Source organism: Pundamilia nyererei, unplaced genomic scaffold (assembly GCF_000239375.1).
Source record: "Pundamilia nyererei isolate P.nyererei 1_Seehausen unplaced genomic scaffold, PunNye1.0 scaffold00050, whole genome shotgun sequence".
Lineage (NCBI taxonomy): Eukaryota > Metazoa > Chordata > Actinopteri > Cichliformes > Cichlidae > Pundamilia > Pundamilia nyererei.
In genome coordinates, this window is record NW_005187451.1 from 2,665,113 (window position 1) to 2,682,144 (window position 17,032).

A 17,032-nucleotide genomic window follows, 5' to 3' on the forward strand; every position below is an offset into this window, starting at 1 on the left:
ATAGTTATTTGGCTTATATCGTGATAGATATCGTTATCGCCTGAAATGAAAAAAACATATCGTGATATGAAAAAATCTCATATCGCCCAGCTCTAATTCAATAGTACATATAGTACTTCATATATTACTACTACTAGTACTAGTATTGGTAGTAGTAGCAGTAGTAACACTTCCATGCTCATTATCATTCCCAACGTGCAACATACCAAAGATTTGCCACGCCCCTAGGCGGAGTCCAGCCGTCCCTAACCTTAACCCTATCAGATGTGTTTTCCAAAGTGATTAACATACACAATGCTTTGTTAGGTTGATTTTCACATGACACGTAAAACACATGTATAGATTCATGCCAACCCGCTCTCATGCCTCCCAGCGTGTAACATACCGAGGATCTGTCACAGTCGTCGGTATGTTATGCTTCTGGTCTGGGTTGATCAAAACACATCCTACAGCCAATCTTGTGAAATTTTAGTTTGTAAGATGAAGATGTTTTGGATGTTTTTCATATAACCTTCTACCGTTTTTATTGTTTAGTCATCGCAGCCTTGTGTATGCTGCGCTGCATTCTCCACGAGTGCACTACCCTTGTTGCTGATCTGAAGTACTACGTACCTTTGAAATGGAATGAACTCTAAAATGTAACAAACCCTTTGTTATCATTGAGTTTATTATGCTAGGCTTTGAAAAATTATTTATCCAATAGATTTTTAAATGGTTCTTTGCTTGATTTTATTCTTTTGTGTTCTGTCTGCTGAATATTTAATTTCTTCTGTAATCAGGAATGTCTGAGATCAAAGATGTTCTAAAGAAAAAGTAAAGGCCATACAAACTCCAACAACATGACAGCAAAAAGCAGCATTGGGAATTAAGAGTTCCTTTAAAGTTTGATTGCAGCATGAGGCAGTGCAGAGAGATTTAGAGGGATGCCGTCCATCATGGGTGTCATGCTGTCCTGTTGAGGTGAATCTGTGGTTTAGCAGACAGCCTTCTGCAGCTTGCTGTGACATTTTAGATGCCCTCCTTTTAAACTGCAGCCGGCATCACAGCGAAAGGCAAGAAATGATGATCTGTGGGCTCCGACCATTACGCTGATGCCAGGCAGCCTCTTGCCTCGTTACCTTTTGAGAAGCTCAGTACTGTTAGATGTGTATTTGTTGCATGTACGTGAACTATATGTTTAACTTTATGAAGACCAGTTAGACATCCAAACCCAGCTGAACTGGACTAAATTCCCCTCGGCCCCCCACCAGTCTCATTTATTAGAGTTTGTCAGTGGTCCTGGCTTCAAAAGCTCTACTTACTATTAGTTGTTCTTAGAAATCACATTTTCATGGACACCTCAAATTTGTAAGAAGACACTATTTTAAGATTCTTATTGTGTGATAGTCAGTGATGACCCAAGAAGAATGCTAATGTTCCCCCTCACTGAACTCATCTACCTGCTGTAGGGCCTGCCCACAGCTGCTGTCTCACTAGGATAGCCTGCTGTGACTGCACGGGCCCATTATGTTACCAAGAAATAAATTGATGCAATATAAAAAGAGTAAGCACATATGGTAAACTGCTCCGACACTATGATTCTGTCCAGCAGTGCATTCGTGTTACAAAAAGAAGTGTCTTCGTAACAGAGCATTTGATTTTGAAACAGGTTGGTCTTCCTATAGTCTGATGGAAACCATCACTCAGTGTGGTCTGATAACTAAATGACTTATCATTACATACAAACATAATCTGGTTCTTGTATGTGCCGTCATCCATACAATCAACATGAATTTGGTGGTTCTCCAGTTGGCAACAGCGGTCTGGTGAGGAAGGAGCGGCTAGCAGGTCCAGCAGGCATGTGGTGTGTTAGCCAGAAAACTCGGAGATCAGTCAGTTAAATAGAAGAACAGACCTTTATTTGGTGTTAACAGAACAAGACCATACAAGGTCACACATACATGTGGCGGGGTCAGGTAGTCGCCGCTGCAGCCCCTTGCAATGGTACAGTTTCTCTAAACAGATGCACGGAGAGCAGCATGCTCTGCTGTAATGGCTGCAGCTGCATTAGGAGACTCTTCAACTGCTACAATAATGGGACACGCCCCCTAGTGGTGCTATGCCATAATAAGGGTTGTTACAATGCCAAACATCCTCGGGCAATACGAAGCCCGAGGATGCATCCATCGGACTATGGATGTGTGTGAATGATAGCTTTGAGTGCTCAGAGTAGAAAAGTGCTACCTGAACCAGTCTGTTTACCGTTTACCATCCATGTAAGCAAGAAGCATTCTTGTCCCTCACTTTTGTTTGACCTTGAGCGACACTAACAACATTAAATGACATTTAAGACAGTGTGGTTTGTGTGGCAGTTTTATTTATATCACAGAGCCAAGTTGTTGAAAATGAAAAATATCATTTGTAATAACAAGCTGATGGTTCCAGACCACAGAGGGCACACAGATGCACATGTGCATATGTTGACAGGAGGAACACGAGCACACTCAGATTTTGGTGTCAGGTATGTGATTGTAACTATGTGTCTGTATCTGCTGGTTGCTTCCTGGATTTGGAGTGGTGGACGTTGACACCACAGGTTTAATTATAGCAGCAAGCTTAGACTCGAGGCCTGCCAGACCGCTCTCTCATTGTATGAATAGGCAGGGCACAAAGAGGATCGGAGAGGCGGAGAGCTTAGCGGGCACACAAAAAAAAATCATGGAACAGGAAAGACAGAAGGAGAGAAGAGGCAGACAGGGAGCGCAGTCTGCAGCAGTTCTTGAGGAAGGCTGTCATCATTATGCAAATTTGATGCAAATTTCACACTTTCAACTGATTGGAAATGGGACTTTGCATCAAGGCAGGGACAATATGATGGAGAGCAATAAGCTAAGCACATAAAGAGAGGATGAAACCAATCAAGACTGTCCCAGTGACAGAGCTGGCCTCATGTACTGACAGGGACTGTAGTGGCTTCCTGTTAAATCCAGGATTCAAAATCCTGCTCCTCACATACAAGGTCTTAAATAATCAGGCCCCATCTTATCTTAATGACCTTGTAGTACCATATCACCCTATTAGAGCACTTCGCTCCTGCAGGCCTACTTGTTGTTCCTAGAGTATTTAAAAGTAGAATGGGAGGCAGAGCCTTCAGTTTTCAGGCCCCTCTTCTGTGGAACCAGCTTCCAGTTTGGATTCAGGAGACAGACACTATCTCTACTTTCAAGATTAGGCTTCAAACTTTCCTTTTTGCTAAAGCATATAGTTAGGGCTGGACCAGGTGACCCTGAATCCTCCCTTAGTTATGCTGCAATAGACGTAGGCTGCCGGGGATTCCCATGATGCATTGAGTTTTTCCTTTCCAGTCACCTTTCTCACTCACTATGTATTAACAGACCTCTCTGCATTGAATCATATCTGTTATTAACCTCTGTCTCTCTTCCACAGCATGTCTCCTGTCTTCCTTCTCTCACCCCAACCAATCACAGCAGATGGCCCTGCCCCTCCCTGAGCCTGGTTCTGCTGGAGGTTTCTTCCTGTTAAAAGGGAGTTTTTCCTTCCCACTGTCGCCAAAGCGCTGCTCATAGGGGGTCATATGATTGTTATAGTGTACGATCTACTGTACAATATAAAGCGCCTTGAGGCGACTGTTGTTGTGATTTGGCGCTGTAGAAATAAAATTGAATTGAATGTTAAAAACGAGGCCAAACCCATTGTTGACAAATTCACCTTTCCACTCCCCTCTGTCTCTATGTTGTAATGCCAAGTCCCATGCCAGTGTCACTATAACTGGACTTACCCATTCAGGACTGAAACTCTGTTCAATCACTATGAGATGAGGTGGTGATAATGATAATTAGGGTGATTAATACTATATATTTTTAAATACAGCCATTACAGCACTTGAATTATAAAAGGTTGATAGCATGTACTGTCACGGTTGACACAGGCCAACCCCCCTCTAAAGGTCAGCTCCTGACGACCCTAAAACAAAACACCACAGTACAACCAACCCAGTGTGGGCAGCAGGGGGTCCTGGACAGAGGGCCAGGACCAAAAGCAAAAACAACAAACCCTCCTAGGTCACAGTCCCAAAGTCAGGCCGTGCATCCAGCAGCGGTGCAAAAAAAGGAAAAATCCCCATAAAACAGTCTCAGGCGGCCGATAACTATAACAAAGGTCCCGTGATAGCAGCAGGACACTTCAGGCGGCCTGCCAAGGGCGCAATAGTGGCGGTGTTGTCTAAATGCTGTTCAGCAAACTTTAAATGCACTTCAGCATGCTGTCAAGGCCAGTACGTGAACGTGGACCTAAACATGCAGAACCAATAGGAATGATGCTAACACTGACTTTATTTACAAGAGCACAGGTGGAGTTAGCTCGTGGAATATCACAGGTGCTAACTACACTGGGGTAACTCGAGTGGGGAGCTCTGAAATACAGGGAGAGAAAGATTATCTGCGGACCGAGGACAGATTAAACTATCTGATCTGATGAGACGTACTTCGCAGACCGTTGGAGAGTGTCTCGGGAGGGGATGGCTGAGTGGGATCGAGTGACGTCCTGGATGGTGGGCGGAGCCTTTTGGGACAGACAGCAAGGAAATGGTCAGCGAAGTGAGCAAAGAGCGACCAATCTCCATAGGCTCGGTAGCAGCCTGTACAGAGGAAGATGCAGTGACATGAGCGGATGTTGATACTGGAGCTGAAGACGTGGGAGCAGAAACTGCAAGAGAACTGCAGGGTGGTCTGTGGGATCTGCTGCTTTCAGCCTCTCTTCTTGAAGTGATTATCATTGCAAAGGGAGAGCAAGTGAGAGAGAGAGAGAGAGAGAGACTCATCATAGGACCAGGACTGTACTGATCAGGAGGACAAATATGCTTCAGCCTAACTCAAAGCCTTACCTCTCAATCTCCCAATTAGGTAAAATAATTTTAGGGATTATCTAACCTAATTGGGGTAATTGGGGTGATTAGGGAAAGAGCGTGGGGAGCACTGTAGTAAGAACCCTCCGCAGTGACCTTGCTCCCCAGTGAACAGCTCAGGGTCTGGGGTTGAAGCATCATGAAACAACAGAGCTTCCTGGGGCTCACTAGAAATGACATCTGGGGTTGTGGAGCTTTTGGGGGCAGAAAACAGAGCAGGCTCGGAAGGAACAGGTACCAAGCCGGTTGCGGTCCTTGAAGAGATGCAAGAATCTTCTCTTGCCTGTCACTAATAGCTTTATACTGAGTTATCAAAAACTGGATGGATTGTTCATGGGACCTAACAGGTATCCCTGTTTTGCCATCACTGCCCGAACTTGATCCGCAGAATCCATTCTGCTTTTGGGCAATTCGTATTGTCAAGTTAGTTTGATTTTAGTGCGCGTGTGGTTTGGACGGGTTGTTATCGACATTTGATGAGAATTTGAAGTCAAAAGCACCTGTAGCTGCAAACAACCAGTGATGGAAATAATGATATATCTGTAAATGTCTCTTGCAGACTGGCTGTGAGTCCATGTAGCATTCAGATTACAGTCAATCAATCAACCACTGCTCTGCAGATGGTGAAACAGATGATGTCTATCTCTCTTTTAATGATTCTTTAGAGAAAAATGTTGAAATGAAGGAAGATTGAAATCAGTCTGTAATCAGCTGGATTATTGGCTTTTTAAGTAAAGCAATCATTGACCATGTCCAAGGTTTAAACCATGTTCTGTTCACGCTTGGGCACATTTTCAGAGATCAGGTTTCTCTTTCCATTGAAACACATGCTCACTAACCATGTTAGCTACGAGTTCCACTGTCAGGTTAAATAAAGGCTCCAAAAAAATCTAAATTTTAATGGTAATATTGCATAAAGTGCTTTGAGTGCTGTATCAGAACTCATCCATTAATCAGCTTCTGTGTGAGGAAAGTTTAGGTAGTTCAAGTTGGCCTTGAAGGAGTCACTTCCTTAAAGGTTGTAATTGTGCCACTGACATGAACAAGCTCCCCCCTCACGTGATGAAGCCTCCAACACCCATCTGTGTCTCTGTGTCTCCCAACTGGGAAAACACAGCATCAGGGATGGCTGTCTGCTTCCCCTTCTGATCCTACTGGCAGGAGGAGGGAGGATGGACAGAGGGAGAGATGAAGTGTGTCATGCAAAAATGAGTCCATGCAGAGCTTGAACTATCCGATCGTTCAGTCTGACCTCACTAGCCGTGTCTGGACCTAAACTCCGCTGCAGGTCCATATATCAAACGATCACTGTGGCATTACTGAGAGTTGAAAAACTGTCTAAAGTCTTTCATCTTTAATAAAATGATCAGCGTTCTGCTCTACCAGGTGTAACAAGTGAGTTTAACATCCAGGCATCCATGAAAACGGAATTTATGACTTTAACAGAGTTAGAAGTTAGCAGGGAGTTAGCTCGCTAGCTTCTATCTAAATACAATATAGCATGTCCTGACTGCGGGGTTTTGGAAACAAATTAAAACGTACAGCTCTGTTATCACTTCCAACATAAATGAAGACAGAAAACTAAACAGCAGTGACGTTTGTAGGGTTACTGAAGTTTGGCTAGCTGGTATATAATGATGTGCTACGTGACCGCTAGCAACACAGCTATGTTAGCATAACATAAACAAGCTAACTTTTTTTCCACTCGATAAAAGTTAACGTGAGTGTTCTCGGTGGTCAGGAACAAATGTAATCGCATGGCAGGATGCTGTAAAAGGACCAAACTTCAGCCAGGAGAACAACTGAGATAATCCATCCACAATACGAGGTTAGTCATTCATATACTGCTGCATGGGCTGGGCTGTAGTTACATCCTAAGGTTTTAAAAACTGAGCTTAAATAAATGATTAGCGGTAATAAAAGCCGAGGGAGGTCAACAGGGATCACTGACTGTTTTAGGAGCTTTTTGAGATTAAATAGAAGAAAATACAAAACATTAAACATGTCAACAACACAAAAGCCATATTAAACACAGACTACTTTAGGCCTGGAAGTAGGATTCGTCGCGTCATCACTGAACAACCGGATAGCATGACCTTCCATCTGGCAGAGGACTGTCAAACCTTTCTACCATGACCACCAAAGAACAAAGAAAAAGTAAAAGCTCAGGTTTCCACTGGGAATGTTTCGCAGTCTACATAAAACCAGCAACTGGCAAAACCATACTTGTCAGTTGGATTGGCAGACAGAGGAGTGCGACTCCTCAGCCCAGAGAACACGTGTCCTCTGCTCTGATGTCCAGCATGGTTTACAGCAGTGTGTCTGATGCTTTGCTTTTGGTGATGTAAGGCGTGGATGCAGCTGTGGAGCCGTGGAATCCCGTTCCCCAATGTTCTCTGGGAATGACCTCTGTGCGTCCGCCGAACCCGCTCTGTGATTTCCTGTGGGCCAGCACTTTGTGTCTGAGCTGCTGTCACTTCCACTTTGTTATAATACCACTCACAGTTAACTGTGGAAGTCTCAGTATTGAAGAAATGAGCGACCCATTCTTTCACAGATGTCTGTAGAAGCAGTCTGCAGGCCTGGGTGATTGATTTTATACGCCTGTGATCGTGGAAGTGACTGGAACACCTGAATTCAATGATTTGAATGGATGAGTGAATATGTTTGGTCCTTCATAATAATCTGATAGGATAATCCAGTATTTCACTAAATTAATGTTTAAAGGACGATTTTAGTTTTTAACGTTTCGCCTGACTCTGAGGTGTTTAAGTCTGAGAGTCAGGAATAAATATAAGCACAGAACTCGGGTTCAGGCTTAAGCTACATTCAAAAATGACATAAGATCATCAGGCACAGGAAGCTGCTCTGTTCTAGGATCATGTTTAATGCTTATGAAACTATAAAGTTGTTTTAAAATTGTTTGTAGCCAAAACGAGAAAATCCAGGAACAAATTTGTATCTAAGACCTTACAGACCACACTGATGCTCATCTGGGAAACGCACCCACATTTACACTGATGGATGAATCAGAGAGCGCCCTGCACTCAGTATCTCGCCCAAGGATATTTGCATGCAGACTGGAGCAGCCAGTCAAACCACCAACCTTCAGATTGGTACATGACCAGCCAGATCTTCCAAGAATTTTGATGCAATATTTCAGATTTGTCAGTAGGCAGAGGACCTTTTAGAACAAAGTTGAAGAATAGTCGTGATAAGCAGGAACGCTCAGCTCTGGACTGCAGCCGCAGCACCGACCCGTCTCCAGCTCCTTTCTCCGCTCACTTGTGAACAAGACCCAAGATACTTAAACTCCAGGGCAGGAACTCATCCCTGACCCGGAGTGGGCACGCAAAGCCTTTTGCCAGCTGAGGACCACGGCCTCAGATTTGGAGGCGCTGATTCTCATTCCCACCGCTTCACACTCGGCTTCGAGCCCCTCCAGTACGAAAGAATAATACATATGAATACATTAGACTGACACAGGAGTGTAAAGGATATTTCAGGTAACGAAGATCCATCCTCTCCTGCAGAAAGTAGCAGCAAACCGGAGTCCTATTAACTGTATGTTCACATAACAGCTCTTCATTATCATATTCAAGTGAGTAACAATAACCTTCCAATGAACCTTTAATGTGATGCAATGGTGTTTGACCTTTGGCCTTCTTTATTCTAAGGCCTTTGAGCCCAAAATAAAGCTTTAGACATCCAGAGACTGAGAACAGAAAAGCACTCACATGAGTGGATGTGTATAGAAATGCACTCGTTCAGTATCACTTCCAGTCACTATCAGTAATGGAGAGGAAATGGTGTCTGGCTCAGAGACGTTTGCAGAAGGCTGAAGGGCAATTTAACTAAAATGACTGAGATAGAAATCCATTTGGGTTTGTGAGAGCAGTGTGCCTGAGTCTAACTGCTGGAAGGAAGATACCTCAGTGAAAGGATGTAATGTGTTTGCCAGCTCACAAATATGCCAAAGGGTCGGAGTTTGGCTTGCTCAAGCATTTCTGTCCACAGAGACAAGCACCGGAGAGGTTAGCACTTCTCAGGAAATCAAATGTGGAAACACAGGCAGCTTCAGGCCAAGGGGAGAGCAGAAGGATGACGAATGTTTCATACAAACCTCCCTTCCCCCACTTCAAACATGGACTCGACTAATGGGACTTCTCCCCATTACTCAAAACATAACCTGCCTAACCGGATTTAAGTAATTATGTTGATTCAGCAAAAGCAGATTGTTAGTGAAACACAACAATCCAACAGGTCATGTTGAGAAAGTTATTTAAATAATAAGTCAAACAGAGCTTATAGGTTTTGAACATACTGCCCCCATCAGTAACTATGGTTGAATTTAAGTGACTTTTTAAGGATCAAGAAAATAGTGCAAGTGCTCTTAAAGTTGCAGTGAAATTCAGATGAAACCAAACACGTTTTGGACAGAGACCAGACTCATTTATATTTACCATATGATGGAGCGCTGCTGCGACTGCAGCGATGCTGTACCGTCCGCCGTGAAGAGAGAGTTGAGTATAAAAGCAAAGCTGTCAATATACCGGTCGATTTACGTCCCTCACCTATGGTCAGAGCTGTGGGTAGTGACTCAAAGAATGAAATCGCGAATACAAGCAGCAAAAATGGGCTTCCTCCGATGGGTGGCTGTCCTCTCCCTTAGAGAGGGTGAGAAGTTCAGCCATCCGGGAGGGGCTCAGAGTAGAGCCGCTGCTCCTTCACATTGAAAGGACAAGGATGCCTCCTGGATGCCTAATGGGTGAGGTATTCCAGGCATGTCTCACCGGGAGGAGGCCCCCGGGCAGACCCAGGACAACCTAGAGGGATTATATCTCTTGGCTGGCCTGGGAACGCCTTGGTGTTGCCCCGAACAAGCTCATCACTAACAGCGGATATGGATAACGATTCAAGAGTGTTGTTACCGTCAGCCACCTCCTGTACGTGGATGATATCAAGGTACATGTCAGAAGTAAGCGAGACAGTGAGTCATTCATCAGGACATGAGTGGGCCCGTTTGGATAAGTGTGACCAAACAGCTGCAAAGAGAGGAAAGGTGACCCTGACTGAAGGGGTGGAGCTGCCAGAAGGCAGATTAGCAGACATACAAGAAGCAACAAGAACCTACACACCAAATGGGAACCAGCTATAGCCAAAAACCTCCTGCAGGTACGACACGAGAGCCAGCTGAACAGTATGAATAAGAGTCAAGCCCTTGTTATATGTGGCCCACAGCTGCTAGCAGCCGGTCGCAGGAGGACATAGATGCCACTGACATCAACTCCTCACAGTGTCCACAGTGAAAAGTGTCAGAATGTGGCAGCGAGGACGCACAACTCCAAGAAGAGGAGGAGACATTAACACTCGATTTTTATTTGCCTTCTATACTTTTGACGGCTTCTAAAGATCTCAATGAAGAAACTGTTGTTTTTTATTATTCCTTCTATTCCAGTGTCATATTTATTCAGTTTCTCTTTGTTTTGTGTGTTGCTGTGTTTTCAGCTCGGTGTCACATTGTAGCCCTTATATGCACTGTGTCTAATAATGCAAGCAGCTCTATGGGAGTTTGTTGGTGGAGCAAACTGACAGTAGTGCAATCTCTGTTATCACATTTATACACTAAGAACACACAGTAGTGTAGAGTGTATGATGTCTGCGTAGCAGGCAGCATTGAATTCAAGTGAACTGAACTGAATTCAGTTTTATTTATATAGCGCCACCTGCAGGTGCTAACTTTAGCTGCTGCAGTGGCCCAACGTGCAGACCTTAAACTCCTGTGACAGAAACCTCAGTGAACTAAAGCAAAGTTGGCCATAACTCCTCCATAATGATCATGTGATACAGAAGATTATTACACCAAGTTACTGATGCTAAAGGTGGTTCAGTGTATAAGCCCATTAATCATGAGGTGCACACGGCAAAGGCCTGCGTGAAATGCTCTCACTGAACAGCCTTTCCACATTAAAACAGTACAGTGAGCTCTCCTTTGTATTTAGCCAAGCAGATCTTTGTAATGTAGTTTGTTATAGTTGATCACAGCTGCTCTCTGCTAAAATTACAAAATGTTGTCACTTTGCAGTGTGTCAACAAAAAACAAACAAACAAACAAGGCAGCACAGTGGTTAGCACTGTTGCCTCACAGCAAACAGGTCCTGGGTTCAATTCCACCACCAGGCCGGAGTCTTCCTGTGTGGAGTTTGCATGTTCTCCCCGTGTTTGCGTGGGGTTTTGCCACAAGTGCAAATGTCAGTGTCCATGTGTTAGACCCGCGACAGGCGGGCGACCTGTCCAGGGTGTACCCCGCCTTTCGCCTCTGGGATAAGCTCCAGCGCCCCCCACGACCCTGAAAAGGATAAGTGGAAGTGAATGGATGCACAAACAAACAAAAACAGCCGCAGAGAACTGACTGCACTTCAGCAGGGAGGAGCTGTGTGACGGTGCCCCATCAGTTCTCCAGAGTAGCTCTGTAGTAACCCTTCCACACAAGACATGGACACATCATTGCAACAGAAGAGTCAAGCTCGATGTTTACAATGTCGGCCAAATACTTGGCTGTGATGCATTTAATGTAGCTTGAATTGTTCATTATAGAGAAAGACCCTTTAACTAACCCTCTTTACTTTCCTTGGGTACAAAGCTCAAGACATTATTTACCTGTTCACCTGTTTTCTGCTTTACAAAGGTGAAATGAAAAATTTCCTCTGCATGATTTTATTTAAAGTTTATTTTAATAATCTCTGGATAATATTAAATGTTTTCTGTGAGATGTAGTATTTGAGCGTTTTATGTAGTCTTAGCTGTGCGCTGTGATTGGAAATACTGGTAAATATCACTGGATTACATTAATGATGAAGAAAACTTAAAAAAATAAAAATCTAGGAGATTCTTGGCCAACCAGTGCTGGCCCTGTCCAAGCGTATTTCCTCAGCCTCTAAGTGATTAATAGTGATTAATGCTGCCAATAACTTTGCCCATTTGTAAATAGCATTGAAGCAGAAAGTGGGAACTAGAGTTAGGGGTACGACTTGGTTGTCTTGTCTGTTATTTGGGCCTCGGTCCACCCTGGAGTTCATGCTTTCGGTGTTATAGGCAGAGCAATAAACATCACCTTTGTCTGTGTGTCGGCTTTTACTTGTCTGGTTTTGGGGAGCACCTGTTTGTTAACCCTTATGTTACGCTCACATAAACCACAGTGTAGCAGTGTGTGTGTGTGTGTGTGTGTGTGTGTGTGTTTGTTTTCAGGACTGAGGAAATGCATGTGGTGGTATGATTGTCTTGTCTGTGTAATTCAAACCTCCAAAGACTCTAATAATGTCATGTTTGTGAGCCACGTGGCCTTGCCAGAGACAAGCAGCAATGGTGTCAAAAGTTACAGCCTCATTATGAACCTACAGCATCGCAGTCACAGGTGTGGGCCGGGCCACAGAGCTACAGGAGGAATGTGTGTACAGGCCACACTAAGCTAGGAAAAAGCAGATGAAACAATCGCCTTTATCAAATAGTTGTAAATGGAGTAAGCAGAAAATGCAAAGACGGAAAGATGTCTTCATCATATTCATGAAGTATTTTAACTTTTGTAACAAAAGAATTTCCAAAACTGTATTTTTCCAATTTATTGAGTAATTGGGCTCTAAATGTAACAACAGCACACACGGGAGTTTGTTATGTGCAATGCTGCAGCAGTGCATTACAGTATTATATTTAGTTATTATACATACTTGCCTTCCTGAACATGAATTTAATTTGCTATTCTCGTCATAAGTAATGATATAATTTTTAGTTTTGACCAAGTATTTGACAGATTTCTAAATTATTTGTGCTTTCTTGTTTTATGATAGATGCTCTAGCCAACGCTGTACTGTCAGGAGTGCACACTGAAAGCTCTCCTGATTCATTAGTTAATAGTTTTAGAGGAACATAATTTTTCACGCAGCCATTGTGTTCCTGCTGTGGTTTGTAGAGATGTTAAAAGAGTTTCTTCACCACTGATGCAGGAAGCTGATTGTGCGTCCAGTGCAGACGCAGCCTCTCCAGCTGAATCACGTCTGAACTGAAGCTTCTGTTCAGTCTGTGTATCGTTAGAGGGAATGTTTGTGTAAATATTCTGTTTATAAAAACAAACAAACAAAAACCTTTTGTTCCTTTGCAGGTTCCATTACTCGGTGCTCCTACATCAAGTATCACTATTCCTCAGCTACGATACCCAAAAACCTCTCCTACAACATCACCAAGACAATAAGGCAGGACGAATGGCACGCCCTCCGTAAGTCTGCTGCTGTTTCTCCTTCTGTCACGTAAAATCCTTTCATTTTAAGTAGAGATGATCTGGGTTGAGTACATTTGTTTTCTGTCTCTATGCAGTTACATGTTCATATCATATCTATCTATGAACAGATTCAGAATTCCTCCGTCTCAATAATGACTTTACTGACTTTCCTCCCTTCAAATTACAGTTTCAGCCATTAATAATATTCAAAGGAAAAGGTGGTAAAAAGGCAGGAAACTTACACTACAATTAAACCTTAATTAAATCAATCAGTGCATTATTATTTTTCCTTTAATTCATCAACACAGGCTCCTCTCTGCTGTTCTGCTGTTGACTAAGTTTTTCTGAAATTCACTTCTGTGGGACAAAGATGGCTGTAGTTGAGTCAGAGCAGGAGGTCCACCACAGCGCGCTCACTTCTTCTGTTCACCACTTTGTTTTGGAACAAGAAATTTCTTCCACTTTTGACAATAATCCAATAATTAAGGATTGAAATCTGCTCAAAGAGCGGTCATCTGATTCTGGGGTATTTTCAGGGGGTTCTGTCTATTATTGTAGGGTCTTTTCTTTAAAATATAAAACATGCTGAGGTGATTGTTGTTGTGATTGGGAACTATATAAATAAAGTTACAAATTAACTGAAATACTAGAAACCATCCTCAGTGTCTCTGACAGCAGTGTGGTGGCTTGTAGAGTCAGAAACGAAGTCACTGAGTTAAATGGAAAAACTCAAACCATCAGTCTGAATAGTCTTTAACTGTCAGGTGACAGAAAAGCTCTGCTCTAAAACCACACGTGTCATCTTCACAACTTTGACCTTCACATCTTTCTACAATATATTGAAGGTTGAAGCCATGGATGTATTTGTAAATACCAACTAAATTCTCTAATATTTAATACTTGTTCCTCTCCTTTTTATTGCTGTTATTATTATTATTATTATTATTTTATTACTACCGCTGCCATTTTCTCTTATTTTCTTCTCAATATAACTGCACACTCTCTATATGCTCCTGTAAAGCTGAGGAGCCAAAGAATTTCATTATGGATAAATGTTTGTCTGTACACGACAATAAAACTTGAAACTTGAAATTTGCAATTTTCTGTTTATGTTATCTGAATAAATATTTAGTGTGCACCAGGTTCTTAGACTCGCACCATAAATGAAAGAATTTTATAAGAAATTGCAAAGTTTGCATGTAGAAACTGGAACTTCACCCACTGATTCAGTCCAGTGTGAATGTGAAAGAAAGAAGAAGAAACAGCCTCAGACGGCATCCTGATGACGGCCAGGCAGCTAAAAACACTGGACACAGGGCGGCATTAAAGACAAACAGCTTATACACTGTGCTGCAGGGCTTGCTGTATATTTGGCATTTTAAGCTAAATTATGCTTCAGCATAATATTGGTATGAATGACAACATCACACAGAAAGATAAATCAAACAAATATTAGTAACAAAAGAAAAGGAAAGAGCTGCTCTTTCTAAAGCTAGTGCTTAGACGTCACACTGAAAACTTCAGTTGTTCTGGCGAGGCCAACACTGCAGAAGGATTGTTGACAGGAAAGTTCCAGTTTAATGCTTAATCTTCTCTAAATACGTTGACACAGTTTTTGCTTTACAGTCATAACACACTGGTGTCAGGGGAAGGGATTACGTGTTCCCAGACTCAGGATCAGGCCTTTTGAAGACTCACACAATCACTGACAGCATTGAAAGCTCTGAGGTTATATTATGTAAAGGTGTCTCATGCCACCAACACAGCTGTGAACACCAAGGCATGGACACTAGGCTCCAGGACACAGGGCACATGGGACACCAGTCACAGAAAACATCAAACTGTTCTTGGTGTTATTTTAAATGTTTTTCTGTAATATTTAATTTGCTATGTTTAGTATATTCTCTGTTACTTTGCAGTGTATGTTTTATTTTCCTTGCAATGATAAAAATCCTGGTTCTGGAGTTGGTGTGGCCCCATGTGTCTTCCTCTGTGGTTGTTTTCATTGCTGGTTGATGCACTGAAGCTAACGTCAGTGTTACCACAGATGTTAGCTTTACAACAAGAGAGGCTAAAGTTGCAATTAATCAGCTCTGTGTGAACACATTTAGCTACAATGTAACAAACATTCATTTACATTATAGTTCTGTGTTGCACTTGGTCATATTTCCTGCAGTCAGCAGCAAATCCTCTGTTTTCCATGTCTTTGGCAGTTCATGGTTTTACATTCTGCAGACTCAACTCTATCAAGTTTTAAAAGGACATTATTGACCCCAAATCATATCAGGCTTTTTAGCTGCAGCCGAGGACAAAAGCCAACACATTGGTCTCAATAAGGGAAATAGTGGATCCAACATCTAATTAATTACTATCAATTTTATGTAGCCTGTAAGGGGTGTAATATATCCTATGAAGTATGTTAAATTGCACTTGCCTGTTTTGTAGAAATTAACACAGTCTGTGCCTGTTCCAATAAGTGGTGTCATTCTACCTCTTCATAGACATGGCCCAGGTCCCATTTTCTTTTTATGGACGCTTTGTTGTGATCAGGTAACTTTCATTGATAATAGCCTCCATGGTTTGGTACAAAGATGGGTTTCAAGAGGAGTTTCTTTTGGTATCTCAGGGAATAACCCTTTGGATTTCTCCTTGACTCTTATCTTATTTCTTGCTCTCTTATTTGTAGAAATTTGAAGAAACTTTGTCCTGGAAGTTAGAATTTTTCCTTTAGCAGTTGAAAGTCAATAAATGTGTCATTATTGTATAAGTCAGCAACAGTTCCAATATTTCTGTCCTTCCGTCCCTGCAGCATTGGGTCAGGAATATGATGAGAGAAGTCAGGGTTGCCCCATAGGGGTGTCCTTCTAAGAAAGGAGATATTTATTTTCAGAAGTGAGGGGGATTCCTGCCAGACGCAGAAGGTGTTTATTATCAAATAGTTTGTGAGCTTGGACATTTTTTTGTACCTAAAAATAGAACATCTTTTAATGGGGTTTCACCTCATGACATGTTGTTCTATTGGGACCCATCGAACCTCACTGCTCTCTGCATGTAGCCAGATCCAAACTGATCGGTACTGGGAGGCAAGATAATAGTTCCTAAAGTTTGGTAAATTAAGTCCTGCCCTTGAATATGGGGCCTGCAGAGAGGTGAGTTTGACTCTTGGATTTTTCTTTTGCCATATAAAAGAAGTTATAAGTTTATGAGGCTCTTTGGAGAAACTTTTAGGAACATTTGTAGGGAGACATTGAAATAAGTAAATGAATTTAGGCAAAGTATTAATTTTAATAGCATGAGAGATAATGGAAAATCCATCTATCTCTGAATATTAAGTTTGGTTTGCTCCAACAGTTTGATATAATTTTGTTTGAATATTTGATCCTCGGATTTACCAATTTGTATACCAAAGTACGTGAAGCCATTATTACGCCACTGTAATGGGTCAGTCAGAGCTCTAATACGGCTGTCTTGTATATTTAATGGCACAATCTCACTTTTGGTGTAGTTTAACTTGTATCCTGAGGCTGCACTGTATTCTTCGAGACACTTCATTAAGGAGGGAATTGATTTAAGAGGGTCCGTTATGTATATTAATAATAATAATAAGAAATTTTATTTATGAGCACCTTTCAAGTCACGCAAGGAGACTTTACAATAGGATAAAACACTTAGTAAAACAATGGCAGAATAAGAACAATAAAACAAAAGCACAAGATAAAATTAACAAACTGTGGATTCACAGTGAATATGCAGATTTGAACAGATGGGATTTAAACTGGGGGAGAACCAATGTTTCTTATTTCTGGGGGCAGAGAGCTCCACAGCCTGGGAGCAGAGCAGCTGAAAGCTCTGCTTCC

At 42.2% G+C, this 17,032-nt stretch overlaps 1 protein-coding gene across 3 annotated transcripts in view; it reads left to right on the forward strand.

Annotated features, from left to right (window-relative positions):
• Positions 1-17,032, forward strand: part of tmem178bb (transmembrane protein 178Bb) — a 73,639-nt gene that overhangs the window by 26,620 nt on the left and 29,987 nt on the right. For all 3 annotated transcript variants that reach the window (XM_013910849.1, XM_005733200.2, XM_013910850.1), the window contains exon 3: positions 13,059-13,172. In XM_013910849.1, coding sequence (XP_013766303.1) covers positions 13,059-13,172 — 114 coding nt within the window. The remainder of the gene's footprint in view (positions 1-13,058; positions 13,173-17,032) is intronic.